General features: G+C 51.7%; 1 protein-coding gene across 1 annotated transcript in view; it reads right to left on the minus strand.

The window, feature by feature from the left end:
- The window catches only part of PFKP (phosphofructokinase, platelet), a 68,087-nt gene that overhangs the window by 14,162 nt on the left and 26,451 nt on the right, over window positions 1–27,474 (minus strand). The window contains exons 3-16 of the mRNA XM_059912236.1: window positions 22,765–22,842; window positions 19,766–19,955; window positions 18,330–18,495; window positions 17,402–17,446; window positions 17,108–17,216; window positions 13,656–13,751; window positions 12,264–12,356; window positions 11,522–11,647; window positions 9,151–9,215; window positions 8,583–8,652; window positions 8,147–8,293; window positions 5,839–5,909; window positions 4,198–4,285; window positions 3,434–3,586 (exon numbers count right to left, since the gene is read on the minus strand). Of these exons, the coding sequence (XP_059768219.1) occupies window positions 3,434–3,586; window positions 4,198–4,285; window positions 5,839–5,909; window positions 8,147–8,293; window positions 8,583–8,652; window positions 9,151–9,215; window positions 11,522–11,647; window positions 12,264–12,356; window positions 13,656–13,751; window positions 17,108–17,216; window positions 17,402–17,446; window positions 18,330–18,495; window positions 19,766–19,955; window positions 22,765–22,842 (1,497 nt within the window). The remainder of the gene's footprint in view (window positions 1–3,433; window positions 3,587–4,197; window positions 4,286–5,838; window positions 5,910–8,146; window positions 8,294–8,582; window positions 8,653–9,150; window positions 9,216–11,521; window positions 11,648–12,263; window positions 12,357–13,655; window positions 13,752–17,107; window positions 17,217–17,401; window positions 17,447–18,329; window positions 18,496–19,765; window positions 19,956–22,764; window positions 22,843–27,474) is intronic.

The raw sequence follows: 27,474 nt of genomic DNA on the forward strand, positions 1-27,474 counted from the left end.
GCTGGGTTAGGGCTGGAGAAAACAGCCTGTCCCTTCTTGGCATCTGGGAGGAGGTGAGGGCAGCCACTGGGGGTGGGCGCTGGGGGAGAGCTTAGGGGCTGGGCCAGTCTGCTGGGACACACAGAGGAGACACAGTGCCAGCTGCCACAGCCCTGAAGGCAGAGCTTGGGGAGCCCCCTCCCCTCGGGGCCCTGTGAATCTCACACAGAGCAGCGCTGGGTGCCCTGATCCCCGAGTTGGTTGGGATCCCAGTGAAACTGTTGGCTCAGATGTCAGAGAAGCGGGCCTTCTCAAGCACAGGTCTGGGTCCTGATCCCCCGCCTCAGTGTTAGTCAAAGTGGCTCATTACTGACCCGGGTCCCTGAAGCCACAGCTCCAAACACGGCCAGATGCTCAGCAGAACGTGTGCGCGATGGGCCTCCGCCCCGTCCGTCTTTGTTCCTCCCGCCTAAAACCACCTCGGGGTGCCTTCTGCAGGAAAATTCACAGGCAGGATGGACCCAGGCCTCCCAGAGGGCTGTGCGCCCTGCCCACCCCCTACTCCTCTCCCCATCCATTCCCTAGAGTCCCAAACAGGCCGGGTTTCGGGGGGCTGCAGCCCAAGCACGTGTGGATGGAGGACCCGCGGGGGGTTAGTCCAGGGAGTGGCCGGGAGGAAGGTGAGGGGCTCCAGGGGGTTGCTCACCTGCCTCTCGCTCCCTCCACCCGGCCTGGCTCCCAGTCCCCACACGGACCCTCCTCCGCCCCAGTGCAGCTCAGGACCACTGCAGGGCCGCCCGGATCCAGACGTGAGCCCCACAGTTAGACGGACTCCTGGGCTGTCTGAACCCCCGCCCCCAGGACACTCTGGGTCGGGGGCGCATGGCGTACGGGGCGGACAGGGGCGCCGGCACCTTGAAATCTGATGGCGGTTCTACACCTGCAGGTGCTCTCCACCCTCTGGACACCATCACTCCCCTGCTTTTCCTCTGATCTCCAAGAAAACGGGAGGGACACTGGGGGCCCGGGGAAAACCCTGTCCACGACGCAAGCCCGAGGTCCTGGGAGCGACGCTGAGCCACCCACACCGACGTAATTCAGGGCCGCCAGCAGAGCTGCAGCCACGGCCACCTCCCGGGGCCCGGGCAGCACCGAGGTCGCTTCAGCTGTGGTTCTGAAGGGGACGAGCGTGCTGGTTCTGAGGAGTAGATGCAATGCACAGCCTCACCCTGTGGAGTCCCTAAAAACCTGCCCTGAGGCGTTAACTCTGCCCCAGAGATGCCGGGACCTTACGAGGCATTAAATCCCCCGGCATCTGTTTCGGGTGACATGTCTGTAAGCTCAGCACAGAGGCTGACAAGGAGTAGGTGACAAGAGGACAGCGGTTAAGTGTCCAGAGGATGTGACAGCTGACCACATGAGGCCACCTCGGGGTCCTCACCCTAGGCCCTGGGGACATTATGGCCACCTCAGGCCCCTCCCCCAGCACGGTCCTGCCTGCTGCCCCACTTCTTGTAAGTGTCCGGCCCAGCCGAGGTCCAGCCCGAACCCAGGCCTCCTAAGAGCCTCAACCTCACTGTGGCTTAACACACACAACCCTGGGAGAAACCCAGAGACTTCAACACGCCAGCCCGGCCTTCTGTCCCCCCAGCTCCAGGATCCCACTGAGCAGGCCTGGGGAGGCTCATCCTGACCACCGCCTGACCATCCTTCATGAGCCAGAACAAGACACCCTACTTAGGCCCTCAGAGCATCACTTCCACCCACCTTGTAAGGACGGCCCTGGCCCAGTCACAGACAGGCATTGCCCACTTTACAACTGTGAGCCCGGCTCCGAGAAACTCGTATGAATAAAAACCTAAATGTAAAGGGTCACGTAATAATCTCAAAATCCCTTGAAGGGAAGCAGGATGGATCATTTGGAATTTTCCCTGGACTTATTCTGGTTTTCAAATTTTCAACAACACACGTAAGAAATCTTTATCACCTGGAAAAATCATGCTTTGTAGCAGAGGAGCCTGGAATTATAAAGTGGGAGAATCCCCTCCTGCCTGAGGGCGCATGAAACATCACAGGGCGGGAGCACCGACCTTGGTCAGGACCCACCGACGACCGCTACCCGGGTCCCCACCACCCCAAGGGGGTCTAGTTAGGTGACAACTAGGAAGTGAACTTCCGCTGCTTCTACTGCAAGCGTGGAGTGAGCAGATTCAGATCCAGCTATGCAGGAGGAGCAGTAAGACAGTGACGACATTCATTTTGCCACAGACATGACCTTTCAACTCAGAGCTTGAGCATCGATCAGGAGCTGAATTAGTCCCACAGCAGCGAAAGCACAGACGGTGTCACCGGGGAGGCACAAGCAGCGGCAGGCAAGAGGGCAGGGACGCGGGTGAGGAGGTCCAGCGTGGGGACACAGGCGACACCGGAGGGCTTTTTAGTAAAGAAACTGCGGAAAGTTTAAGAGGCTCAGGAAAGCAAGAAACAAGCATTGCTTACCACGTAAATTCTATTTTAAAAGCTTTTCTTTTATCTACCAGCACTATAGAGACAGATTTGATGCCATGGGTTTAAGGAAAAAAGCTTAGAAAAACAGTCACAAGATCTACGTCTTGCAAGGAAAATAAAATGTTAGAATTCACTGAAAAATTTTAGATGCCGAATTTTTTTAAAAAGGGAGTGATGCATTCTGTGTTAGATACTGATCTTCAAACTCCAGTGTGATTTCCCAAGCGTGATTTACAAATACAATGATTAAGAGGTATTTCTGTGTTTTGTTATGGCCTTTTGGCTAAAAAAAAAACAAACCAAAAACACATTCAAATAACATCAATATTATTTTCGATGTGCTTTACTGTCCCCGTCCACAAAGGGGAAGATGAGGTGAGGCTATCGGCTGAAACCAAAAGTAATACGATGGTTTAAAAGAGGATTCAGGTCAATGAATAAAATTATAAAATCTTTAGTCCAGCTTTTACCCTCAAATATCAAAGCACGGGCCAGTGGACCCAGGATTTATCACAATAATGTGTTTTAGGCTTTTGGTAAATTTAGCTCAGCCAAAAAAAAAATAAAAGGCATTTAAATGAGTATCCACGTCACTGTGACCCAAAACTACCCGCGCTACAGATGACGTCACCCTGGCCGCGGCACAGGAAAACAGTGGCAAAAGATCTTTGGAAGCCGAAGTCGGTGATTGTCAGACTTTCTTTTTTTTTTTTTGGCTGCGTCAGCATGTGGGGTCTTAGTTCCCCACCAGGGATCGAATCCGCGTTCCCTGCATTGGAAGCGCAGAGTCTTAACCACTGGACCTTTTTTTTTTCTTTTTTTTTTTTTTAACTTTTCAGCAAACCACCCTAGCGCCCTGGTTCTGTCTCAAGTGCACAGGTAGATAAAAGCGGGCCAGGCGCCCTGGGTTAGGATCCGCGGCACCTGCTCTGCTGCCAACACTCACGTCGGTGATGGTGTTGAGGGCGGTGTCTGCCCCGATGCTGAAATCGGAGCCGGGCACGTTGTTGGAGACGGTGGCGGGAACCATGACCATGGGGACGCAGAACTCCTGGTGCTTCTCCCGGGCGGCCGACAGCTCCAGCAGCCCCAGGTAGGCCTGCAGATGAGTGTGTGCGGTTGTGGGGATGGCACGGGGGTGGGGAGGGAAACACATCGCCATCACGGGCAGCGCTGCGCCCAAGGTGAGGCTGCAGGCATCGTCCCGTCGGGGTGAGACTAAGCCGCTCACGGGCGAGAGTCTGACTGTTTGAGGTTCTCACATTTTCTTTAAAGGAAACAGGTCATCATGGGACTGATCTCGGCTGAATATCAAAAATGAAGGTGGACAGTCCAACATGTAGTTAAAAGATAATGATCTGGCCCCACCACTGCCCTCCTCTCCGAATAGCCAATGGGCTTCCAGTTCAAGAGAGAGGGTCTTCTCTACAGACTCGACAGAAGTGAGAACTCCCTGAGCGGACGGACCCCAGACACGGAGTCGAGCTTTCGCTTCCCGATCGAGTCCCTTTACACAGCTGGGCCAGTGTCTGTCCCCGAGTGCTGCCACCTCTCATTCTCTGCATCACCATTACTCAGTGGCCGCTGGGCCCGAGGCTGCATGACCCCCGGTCACACCGAGGGACAGACGGCACGATGCTTACGGGAGCCGGCACGGGGTCCCCACCCAAACTGACAGCGCTAGCCAGCCAGCAGGGGAGCAGAACGTACCTCGAATCCACCGATCATCAAGAGCGCGTTGATGCCATGGATGTGCATCTGAGCGGCGATGTCCTCCAGGTACTTCCCAGGGAGGGTGCTGGGGACGGTTCAAGGGAGGGGCGGTCAGGCAGGACCCCTTGGTGCCCCACCCTCCGAGGCTGAGCTGCACGGCACCGAGGGACAGGGGCATGTCCGCTCCCTCGTCCACGCTGCTGGCGGACAGAGGGGCTGGGGAACCACACGCGGCAGAGTGGCCAGCAGTCAGGTCTCAAAAGAGGGTCTTTTCAAAAGAAAAGGGGAAGAAACTTTGCAGCTGTCCAACACCTGGATCTCAAAGAACCCTGCTGCCTGGTTAGGAAAAAAAATGAACCACAAAAGCTTTCAAGTGTTCACAACGATAATTGGATGGAAACCTCCAGTTTTTGAGTCACGTACAGAGTACATGTACCTTACCCCATCTAAGCTCATTTAAAGTCACCTCCACGCACACTTGCTCATGTTGTCCCGTTTTACCACCTGGTTCAAACGCGGCCGGCAAGTGGAAGAGACAAACGATAGTCAGCCGGGCCCCATCCGGAGACCAGCACCCACCCCGATCTTTCCCTTGTGCTGTCTGGGGAATCAGGGGGTTTATACTTGGGGTGGACGTAGAGAAGTCATAGGGCCTGGGTGGCCAGGGCACATGAGTGGTCATGATGTCGACTACAGGGTCCCTGCCAGCGTCTAAGCGTCGTGAGAACACGCTGCCAGCTGGCCCCTCCAGCCACCCCAGAGCGGCCCCGGGGTGGGGCTCGTGAAGCAGACCATGCTGAGGCATTACAGTCGGTGGGAAGAGGCGTAGGAGGCAGCCGATAGGGCCCTGGCTCCTAACTGGAGCTCCGCTGTCAGAACACCATCCCCCGAGGGCGCTGGGGGGTGACGGGACCAAAAGAGCTGTGGAGAACTAGGCCAGCTCCACAGATTGCTGGGCGACGCGGGCACCCAGCTTCACAGCAGGACAGAGGCTGGGACGATTCCCCTGGGCATCAAACAGGCTAACTCTCATACGGAGTGCAACACTCGTTAGGCTTAAGTACCAAGTACTTTCTTTCCACGTTAAAACGTGCCACATAGTGACGGCTGCACCCTGAGGTCAGAGAAGAAACAGCTTCGTATTAAATCAGCGCCTCGGGAACACACCCCATCCCCGGCTGTGCCCGAGAACAGAAGCGGCTGCACTTCAGAAACGTGTGGTTTTGTGTGGAGCCCCCCAGGTCCTCCCTCCGGCTGTGGGGACCTGGCGGCTCAGGCCTGCAGTCCCCACGACACTGAGCCGCCATCAATCCTGTCTACACAGCAAGGTCACCGCAGCTCAGACATCCCTGTCTGCATCACCTCAAGCGAGATGAGGGGTTTCTGCCACCACTGGGTTCTTCAAATCAATGGAAACAAGGAATTATCAGAGGAAGCCATTCCCAGGTCCCCTGCTTTGTCTCTTTTTAAGGCCACATCTCATCAACTCCCCAAAACACAACCCGGGTCCCTCCCGGACCGGAGCCAGGACGTGAACCAATTCCCCCTGGGTTCCTTTACGGGAACTTAAAGCAGCAACATCTGCACCAGCTGCTCTCCGCAAGAACATTCAGGTCAGAATCAACACAGGAGAATTACCGTTTTGTCCCAAGAATGGAGCCGCCTTGGCCGGTCCAGCCGCCAACATCTGCCCAGCCAATTTCCTTTATCTAATGTGCAAACAGAAAGAAACAGCTGTAGTGAAAAAGAAAAAGGAATTAGAGAGCTTTAAAAACAGCTCAGATGTCCGCACCTCTGACAGGCTTCGTGTCTGTAAGGATTTGAGAAATGTTAGGAAACGGCTTTCATTTCAAGGCTGAATGAGCTGCGGCCTGAACCGGATTCTAAGGCTCAACAATTAGGAACACGGACAGGCAAAGCCCCCCGCATGTAGGAAGGACCCTGCATCTTGTTCCCCGCCATGCCTATCAGAGGCACGCTTTAGTTAGCCAAATCCCACCATTGCGAAGTAAAAGAAAAATTAATATTACAGTTTTCATAATTAAACTGAGATTAAAAAAGCACTTCTTAAAAATTGAGAACCACCTACGAGCACCGATAAATGCCCACTAGGTGTTTGCACAACACCCCACAGCCATAACAGCAAAACGCTTTCCCTTCCCCCTCACTCACACACTCAGGGCGGCCACAGTTTGGAATATCACCAGCCTCCAGACACGCACCTTCGCCCAGGTCTCCTGAAGGCCCCGCACGGGGTGTCACCTGCTCATGGGCACCTCCCACTCCATCCAAGTCCCAGCGCCTCTCAGATCTCCCATGTCCCTCAGTTGCAACTCATTCCTGCCTCCTTTCTTCACACCTGTGCATACTTAGTACTACAGCAAATCCTATGGGCCAGGCCTTCAAAATGCACCCAGACCATGGAAGACTTCTCACGGACTCCACCGTCGCCAGATTGGACCAAGCCCCCCTCATCCTGCCTGGGCTATTGCAGAAGTCCCCCAACTACTCTCCTGCTCCCCTACTCCTGCCTCTTATGGAAATCTGTCAGAATGCACCACACCCCTGCTCCAAACCCTCTTGTCTTTTCAAAACAAAGGCCAGACCCCTTAGGATCACCTACAAACCATCCGGCCCTTGCCTCCTTTTCCCTCATCCGCTTCCCTCCTTTCCCCTCGCCCCTCTGCTGCAGTCACGTGAGCCCCTCCCACCCCACCCCCCAACAGCTCAGGGCCTTTGCACCGTCCGCCCTGCCTGGGACCAAGGTCCGGTGTCCCCGAGGGCACTCGCTCAGCCCTTCACATGTTGGTCAGGGGTCACCTCCCAGCAGCACTGGCTGGGGGGCGTCAGTGAAGACACCCATGGCACTCCAACCTCCTCCCCTGCGTCTTTTTAGCCCCCGTCACGTTCTGATATGCTGGAGAGTTCACTCCATCGATTTTTACCTCTGTCATCTCCCTCCCTGAGATGCAGGGAGTCTTGTCTGCGTTCTTCACTAATTTGGTTCCACAGCCTAAGAACTCAGTAAGTAGCTGCTGAGTCACTGGGTGAATAAACACAGTCGCCCCCTTATCTGCAGGGAGTGTGTTCCAAGACCCCCAGCGATGCTGGAACCCTACATATCCATCTTTCCCTATACGTACATGCCTAGGATCAAATTTAATTTATAAATAGGCGCAGTAAGAGAATATCCAAATTGCCAGCATCACCCGTCTTGCACTTTGGGGACATTATTAAGTAAAGTAAGGATCACCTGAACTTAAGCACTGCCATACCATGAGGGTCGATCTGATCACCAAGTGACTAACGGGCAGATACCCTGGACGAGAGGATGATTCATGTCCCGGGAGGACAGAGCTGACAGTTGGAGATTTCATCACGCTACTCATAACGACATGTAATTTAAAACTTACAGGTTGTCTATTCTGGAATTTTCCATGTAATATTCCTGGACCACAGGTAACAAACCGCAGAACTGAAACCCCGGATGAGAGGGGACCAGGAAACACCCGGCTGAGAGCATAGTGTCTGTAGCCTCACCACGTGTTTAGCACCCTGCATCCTACGACCTTGGTCTTGTGAATTAAGTCTCAGTGCCCCAGCTTTCTCATTAGGAAAATGGGGATAGTATCTTAGATTATTGAGAGATTCAAATGGGTTAACATAATAAGTAAATCGCGGAGGAGCGGTAAGTGTATTCAGTTAGCGCTCAAGCAGTTCATCTTTTCCCTAAGTTTTTATCGGAGTGGGTGCCCAGCGCGCCGGCCTTGCGCATCACCCACGTCATCCCGTGCACACCTCACTGCAGCCTCGTGTGCACGTGCTCCCCTTCCCACCTAACGCCCGGGTCCTCGGACCCCAGAGAGGCCCTACCTACCACCTTTGAGAAATCCGTAATCTGCCTTCTCAGCAAGGACCTCCCTCGCCAGGCGCCCCCGGGACTCACCTGGCCTTTGGCGAAGCCCTCAAAGCCGTCGTACACAGCAAACACCTTGTGTCCGTCGGCGATGCCCACGCGCACGGCCGCGCGCACGGCCGCGTTCATGCCGGCGGCGGGCGCACCCACGTTCACGACGCCCACGTTGCAGTTGCTCTGTAAGTCGGGAGGGGGGGGCGTGTGGGTGTGTGCGGGCCGCGGCGGATAAGGCTCACCCCGCTGCACCCTGGAGCCGGAGCGTAAGGGCTGAGCGTGGGGCCCGGGCGCCGGAACTGAAAAGCCGAGTCGCCCAGGTGGGAGGGGGCAGCAGGAAAGGGTCGGCGGGGCGCGGGGTGGTCTCCTGGGAGCCAAGACCCGAACTGGCCAGGGCAGAAGGGCACCCAGGATAGAGCCGGACCCAGGCAATGCTGGAGGCAGGGACGTGGCGCACCACAACGTCTTCTACCTTAGGGATCTGGGAGTCCGGCAGCTTGATGGCGAGCCGCTTGTAGGTGTTCAGGTTGTTCTCGAAGCTCCTAGAAGAAAAGGACGGTGTCAGACCAAAGGTTAGAATGTGGACGGAGCAGTATGGGCTCATCTGGGGAGAAGGGGCCCAAGAGGACGCTTGTGCCGGACGCAGATGGCCCGCAGGTGCCAGCTTTGTGTCCGGGCTCTCAGGAAAGGCAGCCTCGGGTGTTCCCAGTGACTGGAATGGATGTCCTCTAAGGGGCTGAGGGGCAGGGGCGTTTAGGATGCAGCAAGTTTCTTTCCCCAAATGCTAGCAGCCACATGCCACTCTCTATCCTAATTTCATCAGCTTCTAAACGACCCCCTGACCCTGCCAAAAATAAACAAATTTCTCTGTAATTAGTCACCCAGACCATTGACCTTTAGGAACAGTGCCTGGACTGCATACTGTCTTAATTTCTGACTTCTTATGTTGATACAGAACAAGCACCGCCTGGAGGCACATTCTAACACCAGGGCTGACGAACAAAGGCTCCCAGTAAAACAGTTTTTTTCAGAAGAGTCACCTTCCTCGGAGTCGCACAGCGTCCTTAAATCTCCTCTCATCCATTGCCTTTTGTACTTCCTGGGTCTTTAAGGAAATAACGAAAGGAAGAAAGAACATGTCAAGACGGTGCATCCTCAGATCCAGGCTAGGGACCTGGAACCAGTTTGGTCCTTCCATCCGGGTCCCTTCACGTCCAACCTTGTAGCCGGCAGCCTGGGGTCAGCGAGCCTGCACTGCCTGGCTACGGGGGGAAGCCTAGGCTGCCCACCCAGGCTGCTTCGTAGAAAAGGATGAGGTGGGACCACCGGCCTTGCCAGAGTAAGCGGGTCCTGAAATCTTAGGGATTCCGGCCCATGAGAGCGAGGCCAGAAGGAAGCGGATCTCCCAGGCCAGGCTCTGAAAAATCCCCATTTGACGCTGGTGAGGAAAGAACAAACAGAACCACCCCTGTCCCTGGGGAGCGGAGGACGTAGGTGACGCTGTGGCAGGGGCGGGGGGCAGACTGTCCTGGGGGGCGGAGCGCTTCAGGACCAGCACCGGCCCCCCTTCAACCTCAGGGTCCCGGGCAAGTCATCCGTCGCTCTGAGCTTCTGCTTCCTCCTCTGTGTGCTGAGGAAAATGCCCCTACTTCCACTGTCACTGTGGCGGCCAACGCTGCAGGCCCTGAGGAAGATACCTGGCAAGCAGTGGTCAGCGAGGGGCTGGCTGTGGCCTTGTGAACAGTCTGGCTGAGGCACCACGACGTACGGTCATTCAAGGACAAGCTAGTGGTACCTACTGGCTGTCTGTCTCAAAACGGACAGAGAGACACTGGACAGAAGAAATGTGCTCACAATAAACTGCTGCTCATCTTTCCACGTTCTGTTCTTTTGAGCCACAGCCTCACAGTCCACACGCATGCACACACACGCACACACCCTCATACAGACATGCACACACACGCACATACCCTCATACAGACATGCACATGCATGCACACACACGCACACACCCTCATACACACATGCACATGCATGCACACACTCATACAGACACAAATGCACACACACGCACACACCCTCATACAGACACACATGCACACACACGCACACACCCTCATACAGACACACATGCACACACATGCACACACCCCCATACACACATGCACACACACTCATACAGACACACATGCACACGCACACACCCTCAGACACACATGCACACATGCACACACATGCACACACTCAGACACACACGCACACACACGCACCCTCATAGACACACATGCACATGCATGCACACGCATGCACACACTCATACAGACACACATGCACACACCCTCAGACACACATGCACACACACGCACCCTCATACACACATGCACGCACACGCATGCACACACACTCATACAGACACACATGTACACACACGTGCACATCCTCATACACACATGCACACACATGCACACACACTCATACAGACACACATGCACACACATGCACACACCCTCATACAGACACACATGCACACACATGCACACACATACAGACACACATGCACACACCCTCATAAAGACACACATGCACACACATGCACACACATACAGACACACATGCACACACACGCACACAATGCACACACCCTCATACAGACACACATGCACACACATGCACACACCCTCATACAGACACATGCACACACACACACACACCCTCATACAGACACACATGCACACACACACACAGACTTCCTTTACTGCCACTGGCTTTTGGAAGGTATGTTTCTAAGGGGTTACTTTCAACAAGTCCTGTGACTTACTTACTTAATTACCTCTCTGTACATGTTATAAAATTCATACACCTCAGAGCCACTGGGAAGACCAAATAAAATGAGAGTCGTGAATAGACTTTGAAAAATAAAAAATAGTAACAATTCCTAACGCAACTCCACGGCCACCGCAGCTACTGGACGGTCAACTGGAAAACCATCCCCCGCTTCCCCGTGGCAACCTGCTTGCGCTCCACACCTGGAGGAGGCGGCACATGTTGGGGTCCCCCGAGTCGGCCATCCCCGTGTCACATGACAGGTGTGAGGGCCTCGGGGACGGGAGGGCAGGAGCAGCTGACCCTGGAGAAGCTGGATGGTGCCCTCCCCACCCCGAGAATCCCCCCGATCCCTGCAGAGCCGTCTCCGGCCTCTCTGACCGGCTCACAGGAAGCGCCCGGGCACCCCGAGGACACCCCCTCCCGAAAGACTAGACTCGCTGAGGGGGCCCACGTGCTCGGTGTCACGGGCCCGGGGAGGGGGCCCTGGGACCTGGGGAAGGTCATCCACCCGTGCTGGGGAAGGTCACCCCCCGTGCTGGGGGAGGTCCCCCTCCCGTGCTGGGTGGGGCCCGGCCCCGCGCTCACCATCTGCACGCATTCCATCAGCGGCAGCCGCACCGCCTGGTTCCCGCTCAGCGATACCACGCAGGCCGGGGTCTCGGGGGTGGCCTGGAGGAGGGCGACCACGGCCTCCACCCCCATGCGGCTGGCCTGGTAATGACATCACGATGGTCAGAGCTGGCCCTGTGCCCGCCCGGAGACCAGCCCGGCGCCCACAGACAGAGGCCCCCCTCGTTCAGACAGGACCAGCCGCGTTCTCAGCTCCTCCGTCCTCAAGGCCCCCTCGCTCTTCCTGCACCGAGTCCCTGTTAGTCAGTCAGAGCCCTTCCTGCTTACTTCTAACCCGCCTCCAACAAAGAGATCAACTCTGCTAAGAACCAGCGCGCTGGGGGGCGGGGGGTCACAGGCATGTGGAGCAGGAAACCGAGAACTGGACTCTGGGTCTCTGTGGTCCCTGGGTCTATTTCTAGAAACCTGCCTGTGGACACCCCCTTTCCACCTTTTGGGTTTGTCCCCCACATTTGGCAGGGTCCCTCAGTGTCTGGGTCACCAGGGGCCTAGGACCCCCCCTCGGCTAGCAGGTCTCCCTATGAGACTACGGGCCGTAGCACCCTAGGGACAAGCCACCCGGCTCTGTGGGCAGAGATGCCCTTTACCGATGGCTCTACTCAAGATCACCCAGTCTTCGTAGCAGACTGGTCCCTTTGCGATCCCAGAAGTGTTCCTTTCCTTGTGACGATGCCTGACCATTTCCAGCCTCACTTACCAAAATCCTGTCAAAGGCTGAAGGCGTCCCACCTCTCTGCACGTGTCCAAGGATAGTCACCCGAGTGTCATAAGCCAGCTGTGTGACCACGAGCTGAGGGGAAACACAGGACATGGCCGAGCACATCAGCTTGTTCTAGGGACGGGGGCTGGGAGCAGGGGAAGGTCTCTCTCCCCTTTCTACACATCTATGTTGAAGAACGTTCTAGTTTCTAAATTTCACTTCCTGAAAGAATGTTTAACGGCTTGCTGAAATTAATATTTTTTTAAAGAATACTTTTAACATCAAATAAAACCTTTGTGCTCCTACCTCGCAAGTGAACATAAGTAACACGATTTTTAAAAAACACTGTTTCTATAGCTTGTATTTCAAGCATATACTTTGTAAAAATATAAACATTTCCCTGCAACCACCTTGAATTTGTAAGGTTGTGTTTGAAAAGCATGATACAGTAAAATCAAAGCGTCCCCTCAGTCCAGGGCCCAGGTGAACCCAGCCAGGTGGCCGGGACAGGCTACCTATCTTGACTGGCCCTCATTTACTTTATAAAAATGATGGGGCTGGGTCATAGGAATTCCATGGTCCCTTTTGGCTCTAATATTCCACAATCCAATCTCAACTTCAGTTAAGTGGGAAGGAATATCTTTGCCCTGACTGTATCGATTACTTCTATAAATACTGGCAGATGACTTTCACAGATATTTTGATAATCAGGTGAAAAGCTGGTCAGGGAATACGTAAAAGGCATCAGAGAAACCAACTTGCAAAGCCAAGGTGATGATGTGCTTTGCCCAGACGGGTGGCTTCCACCAGAGCCTGAGTCTGTCTCCCCAGCACTGTGTCCAGAACCTGCCCAGTTACCTGGGCAACCGGGAAGCACAGCAGATCCCTCCTGGGCCAGACAAGCCAGCACCCGCCGACCAAGCCCAACAGGACTCGGGCAACAGGACTGCGGGGTCGGCCTCCATGCAGGGCGGAGGAGCCGTGACTAAGGCCAGCCGAGTGGCTTTCTCTGTGAGTAAGGCCATGCTCAGCTGATGCTCCAGTGGGAGAGGGAACTCTGCTGACCTCCTAGCTCCTGGGCAGCCGGCACCCAGAGCTGGAACCTTCTAACCCCACCCGATCGCATTTCCTCCGTCTCTGTCAGGGGAGCCCGGGGCCTTTGGGAATATTCCCAACAGTATTCCAGAGGCAGGGGCTTTCCAGAAGCCAGGAGCTGTATGATTCTGATGCCAATAAAGTTATGAGTCATTATGAACATATTTTTAACGAGCAAGAAGAACAAAAAGTATTTAAATAATAGCGCATGGTTCCAGACTCCCGCCCTGCCCGGGGTGTCTAAATCTCCCGTTTCTAGACAGGCTCAGGGGGTGAGAAGCCTGAGACACTCACCTCCTTGATTTGCTCCGAGGTGATGGGTTTGTTTTGGGTGTCGATGGCTCCTTCGGCCACAATGATGATGTTCAGTCTTTTTTTCCGGGCACGGTTCTAAGGAAACAGAAGATGAAATCCTCAAATGCCTAAACCTTTCTTAATGACACAACAAGGGCCTCTGCCCCACCTGAACCGGCCTCTCTCCAGGGAGAAACGGTCACCTGATTTCACACGTGGTGTTTCCTAAGGACACGGGCAGGTCAAGGTGCCCTAGGTGAGCAGGTGGGACAGGCCTGCAGACGCAGAAGCTGCTGTGACCATCACCACAGGCGGAGGCCGGCCCCCGGCGCCTTTGACCCGGACCCCCGGACGGGGATGAGCTCCGAGGCTGGGCTCTCCGGGGAGGGGGGTCTCTACTGCAAACCAGGCCCGAGAACTCCCCCAGAAGGCAGAGCTTCCTGCCACCTCACCTCAAGGGGGTTTGCACGTAAGACCATACAGTTATAGAAATAATGGAGAATAAAAATCAGTGCTTAAAAACCGATTCTCGCCTTTGTGATGGGCAGCGCCAGCCCCGGGCCCGGGCAGGAGGGGCACAGAGGGGAATGCGGGGCCCAGGCGGGGTCGGAGCCGCCCTGCAGGAAAAGCCAGGCTGGCAGCGTCCAACACTGGGGGCCACGGTGCCCCCGGGCTCACGGCCAGCATCCTGCGATGCCCCAAATCACTCTCAGTGAGTCTGTTCTCCATTAAGTCCCCAATCAAGGACCCTCCTGTGGGGGGGTGTGAGCTGTGTGGGGCGGTGAGCCCAGAGTGGGCAGCACCTGAGGATGTCAGCCAAGGGGGCTCGGCCCGTCCTGCATCACAAACACACATGCTGTCTTGTTGGTTTCTGATAGATATTAAATGTGCTACACTTTTTTTTTTATTGGCTACACCACGTGGCATGCGGGATCTTAGTTCCCCAACCAGGGATCAAACCAGTGCCCTGCAGTGGAAGGTCAGAGTCTTAACCACTAGACCACCAGGGAAGTCCCAAAATGTGCTACACTTTGAAGAACTTATTAATCAGAGTACTTTCTAAAAGGTATAAAGATACAACAACAAGAATGATTATTTTAGCATCACTTGAAAGAGCAAAAATGGAAGTAATGACTGGTCCACAAATATGGAATTGGCCAAATAATACAATATTCCAAAGTGGCTAAAAAAAATAATGGGGTCGGGGTCATCCCTGGTGGCGCAGTGGTTAAGAATCCACCTGCCAATGCAGGGGACATGGGTTCAAGCCCTGGTCCGGGAAGATCCCACATGCCACGGAGCAACTAGGCCCGTGAGCCACAACTACTGAGACTGCACTCTAGAGCCCGCGAGCCACAACTACTGAAGCCCATGAGCCACAACTACTGAAACCCGCACACCTAGAGCCCGTGCTCCTCAACAAGAGAAGCCACCGCAATGAGAAGCCCGAGCACCGCAACCAAGAGTAGCCCCCTCTCGCTGCAACTAGAGAAAGCCCGTGAGCAGCAAAGAAGACCCAACGCAGCCAAAAATAAATAAATAAATTTATAAAAAAATAAAAAATAAAAAAAGAATGGGGTCACCTATCCACTCAGGTGGGAAGACAGCCAGCTTGTTTGTGTAGTTCATTGACTGCCTCCTGGTCCCACACCCGGATGGAGTCACTCATTCACTGAATCCTCACAAAACCTCTAAGGAGCAGCAGCATGACCCCGAGTTACAGCTGAGGAACTTAGGACATGAAGGGGAGGTCGTCTGTCCAAATATCGTTTGCCCCGTGGGTGGCAGAGCCAGGATCCAGCCCTGGGACTTCTGATGCCCCTGAGTCGTTTCCAACTTTATACCGAAATGCCCATGATTGGGGGATGCTCTGGGGCTTGCTTCCTGGGCCAATTATCCGGTAAGGTGTTTAGAGAAGCTCTCACAGTGCTACACTGATAACCGATAGAAATTAATGACAGGCACTACAATATCGAGTGTTTCCACCCAAGTGAGCTTAAGCCATTAGTCTTAACTCTGCCAGCGCTTAAGGGGGGATCCAAACACTTCCTAGCTGACAGGGCACTTTACAATGTCTGAAACTCAAGGAGGTTTGCAGATAAGACCATACAGTTACAGAAATAATGGAGAAACCTAAAAATCAGCCCCACGGCCTCACTGCTGATCTTCTGACCAGCCAGGCGCTTCCTCACGTCCAGGGTGCTTCCGGCTCTCTAAGGGCGTTGGACCTTGGCCTGTGCAGTGTCATCGTCAACGAGGGCAGGGACTCGGGAGAAGGGACAGATGCAGGGACAGGCACGTCCCTCAAGTAATGCCCCGTGGAATGGCAATTAAGTGGATGTCCTCAGCGCCACGATGAAGGACCTGCCTAACAGGAGGGCCAGTGCTAGACTCCTGCAACCAGCCACGTACCTTCCCACACCAGCTGGCCGGCACAGTACGCCGCCCAGGTCCCCAGGTCAGAACCAAGAGATGATGAACTCATTTGTTACTTCAGTGGTCACAGTCATCCCTGGGACGTGCCCCTGGCCTGCTGCAGCTCCAGCCTCAAAAGGGTGCATGATTCTCCATAGTAAAAGGACAGCTTTACCAACAGTTTCTTACAGAGGTTCTGGGTCAGCAAAGCTTATTTGATTTGTTGCTGGAATTCCTTTCTTGGAACCCATCCCCTTGAAGGCAATGGCCATGTCTTATGAAACGTGGGTCCTGGTTGTATGCAATGCTTACGTGTTTGCTGAATACAACGATAATTAGCCTCTGCCATATGTTTAGTTTTTTGCCTATGGAACAGCGATAAGATGGTTATGAAAATAAGAGAAGGGAAATTCCATACGCATTGGGATTTCTGTCCCGAAAGCTAACCGTTGTTTTCTACGAGGCCTCGCATGCCTTAGTTAGAAGGCTTAACTGGAGGAAATCTGCCCGACACTGATAATCCACGGGGTGAAACACAAGCCCAACCCACAGACAGAAGGAAGGAAAAGCCTGGCTCAGAGGAGACAGCAGCCCAACCCACAGCAAGGCCAGCACAGTGGGGACCCCGCAGCGGAAGGAGCTGTCACCACGTGTGCCACACGGCAAGATGGGGGATTCGGATGGAGTCAACACACAGGTCTCCCGTCCCTGTTACGTGGGATCAGGGAGGCACCGTGTTCCCCAGACCCTGGGCTCTCACATCACCTCCTCTGTTTACAGCTGTAGCTGCTGCTTTGCGCGAGAAACACAAAAGCTTCAGCTGTTTTCCCTCGAATCACTCTTTGCAACAGTGGGAGGTGGATGGACGCATGAGGGGTCGAAGCCCCCAGCAACCAGCCTGAAGCCACTTTGAGCAGAAAGCTGTCACCTGTCTAAAACTCCGTCCAAACCGAACATGCTAACGGCCACCGCAAATCACGGCCGGGGCAGCGCAACCAGAATCGCTGGCAGTTAGAAGAGGCAAAATGTGGGTTTACCTCTGAGAGTTTGATGCACATGTTTTCCTGCCAACCTTCTTCTGGTGGAGATTCCGGAAGGAACACCCAGTCGGCCCCACAGGCCAACGCACTCACCAGGGCCAGGTACCTGCACGGAGACAGCAATGACCTCGTGGGGCTGCGCCGGGCACCCCGAGCTCAGGGCCGGCCCCGGCAGACAGGACTCCGCTGGCTCCTCGGGAACCCTTCCTGGCACCTTCGTGCTAGGGTGCGGGGCCCGCAGGGACTGTGCTAGGGGTCTTCTCCATCCCAGTCGCATCCGCACGTACGTACCCGCAGTGCCTCCCCATAACTTCCAGGACGAAGGTCCTCTGGTGGCTGGAAAAGAGATAAAGGAAACATCCACTTAGCACCACCGGGAAGAGCAGGAAAAGCAGACAGAAAAGCCTGCTTTGTATTTACAGCAGGTACCTGAGCTGCCCTGCAAGTGACCCACTTTCTACACAAGCAAATGCTGTTGTGTGTTTCAAGCTCTTTCGAGCAAAGGGGCTGTGGCAGCGAGCAGCACCTCCCGGTTGTGTTTTATAGCAGGTGTGCTTGTGCCAGACACGCTCACGCTACCAGGACACGTGTGTGTGTGCTCTTCCCAAGACAACGGCTCTGCTGGGCAGCGTCAGCTGCTTCTCGGGCCACAACCGTGGGTTGGAGACCGCCCGCAGCAAGGCAGGACACGACAGTCACAGAGTCGGGTCCACACCCGGCACGTGTTCCATTTTCTCTCTCACGTGGCTTTCGTGAAAGTGCTTCGGAAACCCAAGGGCTCCACAGAAGGCATTACGGTAACGGTTCTGCCGCGAGTCTACAGCACCGGGACAGAAGGTCTCTGCCTCATCTGCATGCTGGGAAATCCACAGGTGAGAAGCGGAACGGGGGGGGGCTCGCCCAGCTCTGACGACAGCTGTGCAAACTCGGGGCTTTACTTCCTGCGATTCCTGCAGGAGAGCTTTGGGTAGGACTTTACGTAATGCTGACTTTGTCTCTTTCTTTCTTCTAAATTCTCTCCAATGAACACGTTTTTCTTTTACAATTGGGAAGCAGTGACTTTTGAAAATTGAAAATAAAAAGTAAACCAATACAAAATTGTTTCTAATATCAAGTGACAAGGCTTGTGGAACCTTCCAGAGCGGGCACTGAGGTCTCCGCAGCCCATGTCTCAAGCCCAGGGCCGCCCGCCCGCCCGCCGGGTCCCCACGGTCACCACCTCTGGGCGGTCGTCATGATGGCGTCCACCACCTCGATGATGCGGTGCAGGGCAGAGTCCGTGCCGATGGTCATGTCGGTGCCGCAGAAGTCGTTGTCAATGGAGCCCACCATCCCCACCACGTTGAGGTACCCGTGCTTCTCCACCTCCTCCGTGTTGATCTTGCCTGTGGGGGGACAAGCCGCACGCCCAGGATGACGTGGGGAGGGGGGTGGAATGCACGCTTCGACACGGGTTTCCTACCCACTGTATCAGATCTGTACACGACCTGATCCTGCATACTGACGGAGAGAAAAGCCACACAAAGGTGGAGCTGGGGACAAGATAGGAGCAGTCATTTGACACCCAGACAAGAACACCAACCCAGATGTAAAAATTAAAGGAAGGAAGGATCGCACGCTGCAATCGGTGGATACAATCTGACTTCTGTCTGACAACGGCCTTGGAAAACGGCCTGGCTCCGAATAAGACACGTCACCACCCCAGATCTAAGTCTCAAAGAATATTGTACAACTGGTATACTGACTCCTTACAGGCCCATGGGGGCTAATTAGTTGGTAGAGATCTACTTAGTGCTCTCAGGAAAGACCACCGGGGATGGTAGAGCTGCTTAAATGGGACCAGAAAGGTCAAGGTCAAGGGGGAGGCAGCTATCCCTCTCCTGAGTTACCACCCCACGCGCCTGCCTTACACCAGAGCACGGTGCAGAGCCATCGTTAAGTCCTTTGCTGCTGGCGTCTGACAGCCCCTCTCCATTCCCCAAACAGACGTCACAGAACTTGGGGTCATCGCTTTAGTTCAAGTTTACGCTTTTCATAAGGTTGCTATTAGTTCAATTTGCTTCCACTGGCCATATTTTATATTAAAGTGGAATTTTGTAACAACATGTTTAAAAGACAAAAACCACAGAATATATAAGTTTCTCGAAAATCCTTTCCTACGATAAAGGACCATCCAGCAGCAGGTCGTTACCATCTAAATTCAAGTCTTGCAACAACTGATAGAAAGACCCCAGGGGAGCTGGTGGGGGGCAGCCACGGGCGTCTGAGAACAGGTGTGAGCCGGAGCTACCCTCACAGCTGTTTGGCTTCGCCTCGAGCCCCTGACCCTCCTCTGTAAAGTGGGGATCGATACAAACCCTCGCAGATGGTTGTCACGAGCAGTGCACAAAACCACCTATGTCAAAAGTGGAGCCGTGCCTGGCACGTAGGATGGCGGAATGAATGTTATTCTTATTATCGTTATTGTTATTATTTGAGGCACGAATATAAGTGCTGAGGTGGCGACTGTAAGATCTGCATCGTCACCAGCAGCAAATACCTCTGGGACAGTTAAGCAGGCAGAATGTAGGCACTCAAAGCTCTCTGAGGGGATGGGGAGACGAATGGGGGAGGCAGAACCCCACGAGAGTAATGTGTGCGGAGACAGAGACACACCCTCCCGGGCCAGCTCCTCCAGCAGCCCACTCCACTCCTTCCGGAAGATATTGGCCCCGGTGAGACTCCCGTCCCCGCCGATCACACACAGGTTGGTGATGCCCAGCTGAACCAAGTTATGAGCAGCCTTCAAGCGGCCTTCCCGAGAACGGAAGTCCTTGCAACGGGCGCTGCCAATAATGGTCCCTCCCTGGAAAAGAAATAAAACCGTGTTTATCTATTTCCTCCCATTTGGACAGAAAGCTGGACAGATTGGCGCATGTGAGTGCTGATGTAAAAACACAGGACTTTCAAAGCCTAGGTTTCCCTCCTTGTCATCTTTTGAATCGATCAACTGTGAAAGTTTAGAGTTTTCTCATTTTTAGCTCTATCCCAGAATTCAATGGCTAAAGACGCTGCATCATTCCCAAGGGGAACAGAGTAGGGGACGGAAACAAGCATGAACGGCAGCCATCAGCTAAATGCGCGGAGCAGAAGAGTCTGCAAGGTAACAACAGCCGCCCCGTGGGGAAGCTGTGCAGCACAGGGAGGGCGGGGCCCCGCGCACTCTCTGAGCCTAAGACGGGCCCACGGCCGGTCAACAGCCACAGCCAGAGAAGCACCGTGCCCAGCGGCCCCAGGTAATAAGACTCCCCTTCTGTTAGTCAGGGTTCCCCACAAGTGCCAGCAAAATAGAAATCTGTGAGCCAAAGGGATCTATTTTTGCACGAGATCTGCCCCACCCCTCCCTGACCACACCCCTTTTTCAAGGTTAAATCTTAGTTGGATGATCCAAACTTCTGGGAGAGAGAAATCATGATTTTTCACACTTTGTTTTTCAAAAGCAAAGGATCCCTAGTTGTATTTAGAAAAATGCAGGATGGCTTTACACAAGCCCTGCACACACTGATAAAACTTCAGTTTGTGCATGACCTTCCAAGTGCACGCCCGCTTCATAAAGCAAGGTGCCCATCAGCAGAAGTGATCCTGGGTTAATGATAACGGTCAGTGTGACAGGGGCGACGTCAGGACCTGGCACAGCACCGGGAAGTCTGGGTTGAAGGTGCAGCGTGCAGAGCAAAGATAAGCCAGTCCTCTGAACTTTGATTTGACCAAGAGCGATTAGAGGGTCACATAATTTCTATCAACGGGAAGTCAGCAACCCATAAACATTGAGGAGATAACATGGATAGGGCCCCAGGAATGAAACCCAGGACCGAGTGGGTTGCAAAGAAGTGGACACCAGTCTCTCTCTCTCTCTCACACACACACACACACACACACACACACACCCCAACCATACTTGTATTTCCTATCTTTCTTCACAATCACCATAGCAGAGTGGAAATGCTCTCCTCACACGTGGGTTTCCTGTCTGGAATTCAGATGACAATGTCCTGATTTTTTGCAAATATTACTCTACCCAAGTATCCATGGTTGTCCAACTTTCCTTCAGCCTCTTCCCAGGAGTAGTAGAGCAAACAGCCTCAAGTGCAGACTTATGAGTCTGTGACCGGCATTTCAACTCACACCCCACTAGCATCCGCCCCCGCCCCCGCCCCCCCCCCCAGCTTTATTGAGATACAATTGACACACAACATTTGTAAGTTTAAGGTGCACACTGTGATGATTTGATACATGTATATATTGTGAAATGATGACCACCATAAGGTTAGTTAATACATCTATCAATTCACATAGCTACCTTTTTGTGGTAAGAACTTTCAAATATATAATACAGCATGGTTAATATTTTTAAAGGTATAGAACATGATAACTCAATATTGGTGCACACTGTGAAATGATCACCATGATCAAACTAATTAACACCTCCATCACCTCACCTGGTTACGTGTGTGTGTGTGTGTGTGTGTGTGTGGTGAGAACATTACTCTCTTAGCAACTTGCAAGTATATAATACGGTAGTGCTAACTACAGTCACCACGCTGTACATTAGATCCAGAACTTATTCATCTTATAACTGGAAGCTTGTGTCCTTTGACCAGCACTTCTGCAACCCCTCCCCAGTCCCTGGCAACCACCATTCTACTCTGTTTCTCTTGAGTTTGCCTTTTTTAGATCCATGTATCAGTGAGATCATGCGGGGTTTGTCTTTCTGTGTCTGGCTTGTTTCATGTAACATAATGTCCTCAATGTTGTCCTACATTGCCGGACTTCCTCTTTTATGGCCAAATAATATTCCATTTATATCTATATAACATATTTTTTCATCCCTTCTTCTGTTGCACTAGCACCTTCAGAGGGAATGGGACCGATCTCTTTTCTTTCAATTAAAAAAATACTCAACATGAGTCACACATGAATACATACATTTCAAAAGATCAAATCGCAAGTAAAGAGCTTTTCATGAAGTCCATTCCTTCCATGTAATCTCTTTATTTCTCAACTGACTTGGAGTCTTCACTAAGCTACACTGTTCCAGGAATTTATTAGGCATGAAATATTCAGGCAAGAGGTTCCTTTGAGCTCCACGTGAGCAACTGTTTCGCCTGAAGTGGTGATTACTTCATCCTTGTGCACACCAAGGAAATCAGCCCTCTCTGGGTCAGGGCAGAAAAGGGATGCTGTGTTCCCACTAAATCCACAGCCCCTGGAGGCTGCCAGTCGGGATCTTTCCCATGCTTTGTTACACTGATGCCAAATGACTCCCAAAACCCAACAGGCAAGGAGATTTGCCACTAAACACACAGCACCAACAAACCAAAACTGCCTCAACGTTAATCTGCTCTAAAAAAAGATACCAGATCCCCTTCAAGTGCCACTAGCCATCACATGTAACTTTTTCTTGCAAGGATAATTCCTCAGTGTGCATGGTGTAGAGCTTCTTAAAAATTTTAATTAAATGGCAAATTAAGAATGTTTTCTTTCCATGCGAGTAGAAACGAGTGATGCCAGGCGGCACTTTAACCTGTTGTAGGTATTACGGGAGCATAAGCACAAGAGGTTTCAAACCAAAGAGTTACTCAGAGAAAGAAGCAGGATGGCAGCTCAGCACGTACCACTTGCAGGATGCTGGAGACACTTTCCCAGTCGGCTTCCACAATGTTGCTGCCACCGTCCACCATGCCCTGGTAACCCTGGGGGAGGGAAGGAACATCTTTTTAAGACTGGGTTCAACTGTGTTGAGACATTAATTGATCCATGAGTTACGTAAAATGGAAACTCCGATGACAATGAATCCAAACTCCTAAGAGCCCCATGGTGAGAAGACACAGCGTAATACTAGTGCTCCTTCCAAGTGGTACATTGTGGGAAAGCCTCTTAAGTTTCAACTCCAACACTGGGAATTTCCACCCAGACTCATCCAGAGTAGCACGGGGAGTCAGATAGTTTGCCTGGTGTCTACTGGCTCCTGAGAGATTGAAAAGGGACGTATTTACCCTAACACTGTTGGTGACTCAACACAAACTCACGGAGAGCAGTGGTGTCAATCACACCGCGTACAGGAAAGCATCTGCCGGGTAATCCGTGACTCTCCACACACATGAAATAGGGTCTAAAAGCACAGCTGGATGTCACCCATCCTCATCTGCCTTACCTTCCAACTAGTGCCAGTTTACTACACTGAGGGGAAACCCTGAGTGAACCTGGACGGCGATGCACATTTGACCAAAGACAATTACATTTCAACTCTAAATGCATATCATTCTCCCCACAGAATGTACAAGATCAAGAATGATCCTGCGCCACAGCTAAGACTTGGCACGGCCAAATAAATAAATAAATACTTTTTTTTTTAAAAAAAGGAATGACAGAAATGTTCATTTGCATCTCTATCTATGTGACTCAACTTCCAGGGCATTTACCCCTGAAAAGGAATAGGCATTAGCCATTTAGGAAAGTTTATCATAATAGATTATTGTTGTGGATTCCTATCTCCCGCCTACTGAAAGTCAAGAGGGAAGGAAAAAAAGGAATATAGATTTTTAAAAATGAAACAGCCCATGGAGTATGGAGCAAAAATTAATCAACAGTGCAGCCACTTTTATGGGTGATCAATTTGCATATTTATAAGTGTAAAATTTCCAACAAAATATAATACACATTATATATGATATATAACATTATAATTCTTATGTATAACACTATGTTATATAACCTAACACTAGATTATAGACATATTTATTATTTATATAGTTCACATATAATATACACATATTATATATCATAAACTTTTGTACATTCTATAAATGAACCTGCTCTCAGCTTCTCCCTTTTCTATTTGATTCCATGCTCTTTCCCTTTCCTAGCTGTCACACATATTAACACAAGACTATACACACATGCACATATGTATTTATATATTGATACATTATATATAATAACTATCATACATTATACACAGTATAATTATATTACACACATTATATATAATTATAATACATATAATATCAATATTGTATAGAAATACATCTATACCCATGTGTGTGTGTACAGTCTAGTGCTACGCACGTGACAGATGCTCCCTCGGCCTCACGACGGGCTGGGACAGGGACTCCCACGGCCTGGCCTTCACGAAGAAGCAGTGGAACTTCCTCCAGACACACCTCGGTCCAACTCTAAGATCACTTTTATCTTTCTGTCCCTATCTCCCTTCTTTCTGGAAACCGTAGACGGTGTACATTTTTAGCCTGTTCCATTTAAAGTACCGGGCCTGGCGTGGCTGTTACCGTGGAGGGCAAGGGTGACAAGCGCGAGTGTGATGTGATCCAGCACCCCCATCCCCCGAGAGGGAGCGCTTATCAGAGGTGTTGTTGAAGTCGCATCCCGGCATGTAAGCTACCTGGGACGGGCTGGCCCGCAGACCACCCTGCCGCGCCAGGAGTGGCCACAAAAGCAGGTCCTCTCCTAAGTGGCCCCCAGGGAGCTTCCTTCCACAGAATATTAAAAATAGGTAGACAGACAGATGATAGGCAGCTAGACAGTGGCGGACAGATAACCGACGGTAGGTGACAGGTGACGCGGATCAGAGATACTGGCAGAGGATAGACGGGAGAGAGAGGGAGAATGTGGCCTTAGGGCTGCCCTTTCAGCGACCTCTCCCTCCTCCAGACTCCCAGGCCCCTGGTGGGAATGACGCTCACCCCGCGTGCACAGGGCAACTGCACAAACCAGTCAGCGGACTTTCGTTTCTAAGATGCCTGGGAGGCAGGCAAGGAGCAGGCGAGCAGCCCCGGGGCCTGGGGCCAAGTTTCAGACCCTCGACCGCTGTGCTGACATGCACCCTGCGGGGAGGGGTGACGTTTAATCATCCAAACCCAAGTGCTTCTGAGAATGAGAGGAAACTTGACGGTAATTCAGTCCGAACAGCCGGCACCACGAAGCCAGACCGACTCTGGCAGAGCAGGATGGGGAACTGGGCTGACCCAAAGGCCTTGACAAAACAGAAAGTGAAAATCTTCTCATGGCCTCACGCTGAGAGCCGCCGGGGAGATTTCTGCACACTCAGCCACTAGGTAAACAAAGAGACTAGGGAACCAGTCCCCTAGTCTCTCACAAGGATGCTTGCAAGGATGATGTCGACATAGCTACAGGGTCAGGGACTGCCGTGGGGCTGTGTCAGCCGTGCAGGTGACAGCACCAACTTCTAGATGATTCCTGCAGCACCCGCTCCTCAGCCAAACACCACGGACGGTTAGCTGCTTAATACCTGCCCTGTGGGGAATGGAAACATTTCCTTTCCCTTGATTATTTCTGAGAATTTCAATACGGATTTAATAAAAACATTTGCAAATCCCTTTGCTCCTACAGTGAGAACATGGCAAACCGTTCTACAAACCATAATGCTTATCCTGAGAAGTAAAATGTTCTCCAGAAACAATCTGCTTATTTTGTGTAGCCTAAATACATACAATAAAGAAGGTGACTAAGAAAGTGGATGATTTTGCGAGGGTTGCACTCAAAGCAGCTCTCTATTGCGCCCATGGGCTGGGTCATAGGAAATGACTCACTTACTCTGTAATTTGTGAAGTTGTTAGACCCATGGAACATGTGAAGAATAACTACCAACTACAGTTTTAAGTTGTCTTTTGCTAACACAGAAGATGTTACTAAGTGAGGGAGACTAGTTTTACACAAATGTACCATGATTTATAAATTCAGAGGAGATTTTTCAAGTCTCCTTAGAAGGTTGAACACTCATTCTGACGCAGCCAGAGCCCAAAATGCTTTCTCAAATTCTATTTCAGGATCTGCCTTCCGAGCCAGTTCTATGATTCACACAAGAAAGGCAAACCATAAAACCTTGGAAGCCACACTTAGTTTTGGACCCAAAGTAACACTGTCTCGTTGGTCCTGGTTCATAAGGTTACCCCAGGAGACCCTCGGCTGGTTGTACCAAATCCAGCGCTGATCCGTCTAAGAACATGCCAGAGGCTCTGAAAACATCTTGACTTCTTGTCTGGGATGGTTTTGAGCAAAACAGGCACAGTCTCCCAAATGATTATGTAGGAGACGGTTCCACATGTAGGGGTATTTATAGGCATTTGTTAAATCTGTTCTAAATAGGGTAAGAGCTAGTCCACCTGTGGGTGACTTGCTCTTATAAGAAATCTCAGGTGCATTGTTTAAAATTAAAGACCCAGAGGGAAATTACGATCTTGTGCTATGGCAAAGTTGGCTTTTTAAAAAAATTTATTTTTATCTCATTTTTATTTTTTTCTGAGCGAGAAATTACAGTTTTATGCTATAACAAAGTTGGCTTTAAAAAAATTTTTATCTTATTTTCATTTTTTCTGGGAGGTATATATCTATATATAATTATGGTATCACTAGTGTTTGCATTTGTCCAGACTCAAACCGTACATATTTACTATGTACAGTCCTTTGTATATCGATTATACCTTAATAAAACTTAAAAAAGATATTCGGAATATATACCAATTGAAGACAAAGGTGAAGGTGAAAGAAAATTACTGGTATTTTAACTCTGCCTGATGGCAACTTTGCCTTCATTTTTCTGATTACTTTCAAAGAGACGAGGTCTAATAGCCCGCCTCTAGTCCTTTCTACTTACAGCCCACTGATTAGTTGAATTAAATACAGAAGCTTTAAGGCCAGTTCTCGCACTGAAGCCAGGTTAAGATGCTTCTGCTCCGTTCAGTCTTGGCTTTTTGTTTCAGAAAAGCGTCGGATGGGTCCCCATGTCTTCTCAACTTAGTGATGCTTTTCCCGAATCCTGGATTCTTCAGTCAGAAACTCTGTTTGAATGTCAAGCATTCCAAGGACCAGAGGAAACAATCGCTAAAAAGATAACAGTATCTAGAAAACACTTTTGAAGTGTGTTATCACTGACATTCAGAGACTTCTCCAGGGGTTTCAAGTAAATACCTGTGTTTGTTTCCTACAGAATGAAGCTTTTCCAAGTTAATTCCTTAATAAATAAACTTTTCGCTTATAGGATTTAAGAGCCAGCACATAGAGAGGTTGGCTCTGAACTGCTCAAGGGTTAGTAAGTACATTGTGCAGAGCCAGGTGTGGGTGCAGGAGAGACAGGTGGTGACGGCTCTCCATGTTGATGGTTTTCAAGGTTTGGGAATCATGGGTTTATTCAGCGCATAGGAGACTCACGCGCAGAACCTCAGATCACATACTTCCTCCCTCACCCAGAGCCTGCTCGGCCCCCACTAGGTTCTAAATGCACAGACGCTCTGGTCCAGGGAACCAAGTCACCCCTGCTCGCTGATTTCACAGCTTTGGGGAAAATGCCT

The sequence above is a fragment of the Balaenoptera ricei genome, chromosome 2, assembly GCF_028023285.1.
Source record: "Balaenoptera ricei isolate mBalRic1 chromosome 2, mBalRic1.hap2, whole genome shotgun sequence".
Classification (NCBI taxonomy): Eukaryota; Metazoa; Chordata; class Mammalia; order Artiodactyla; family Balaenopteridae; genus Balaenoptera; species Balaenoptera ricei.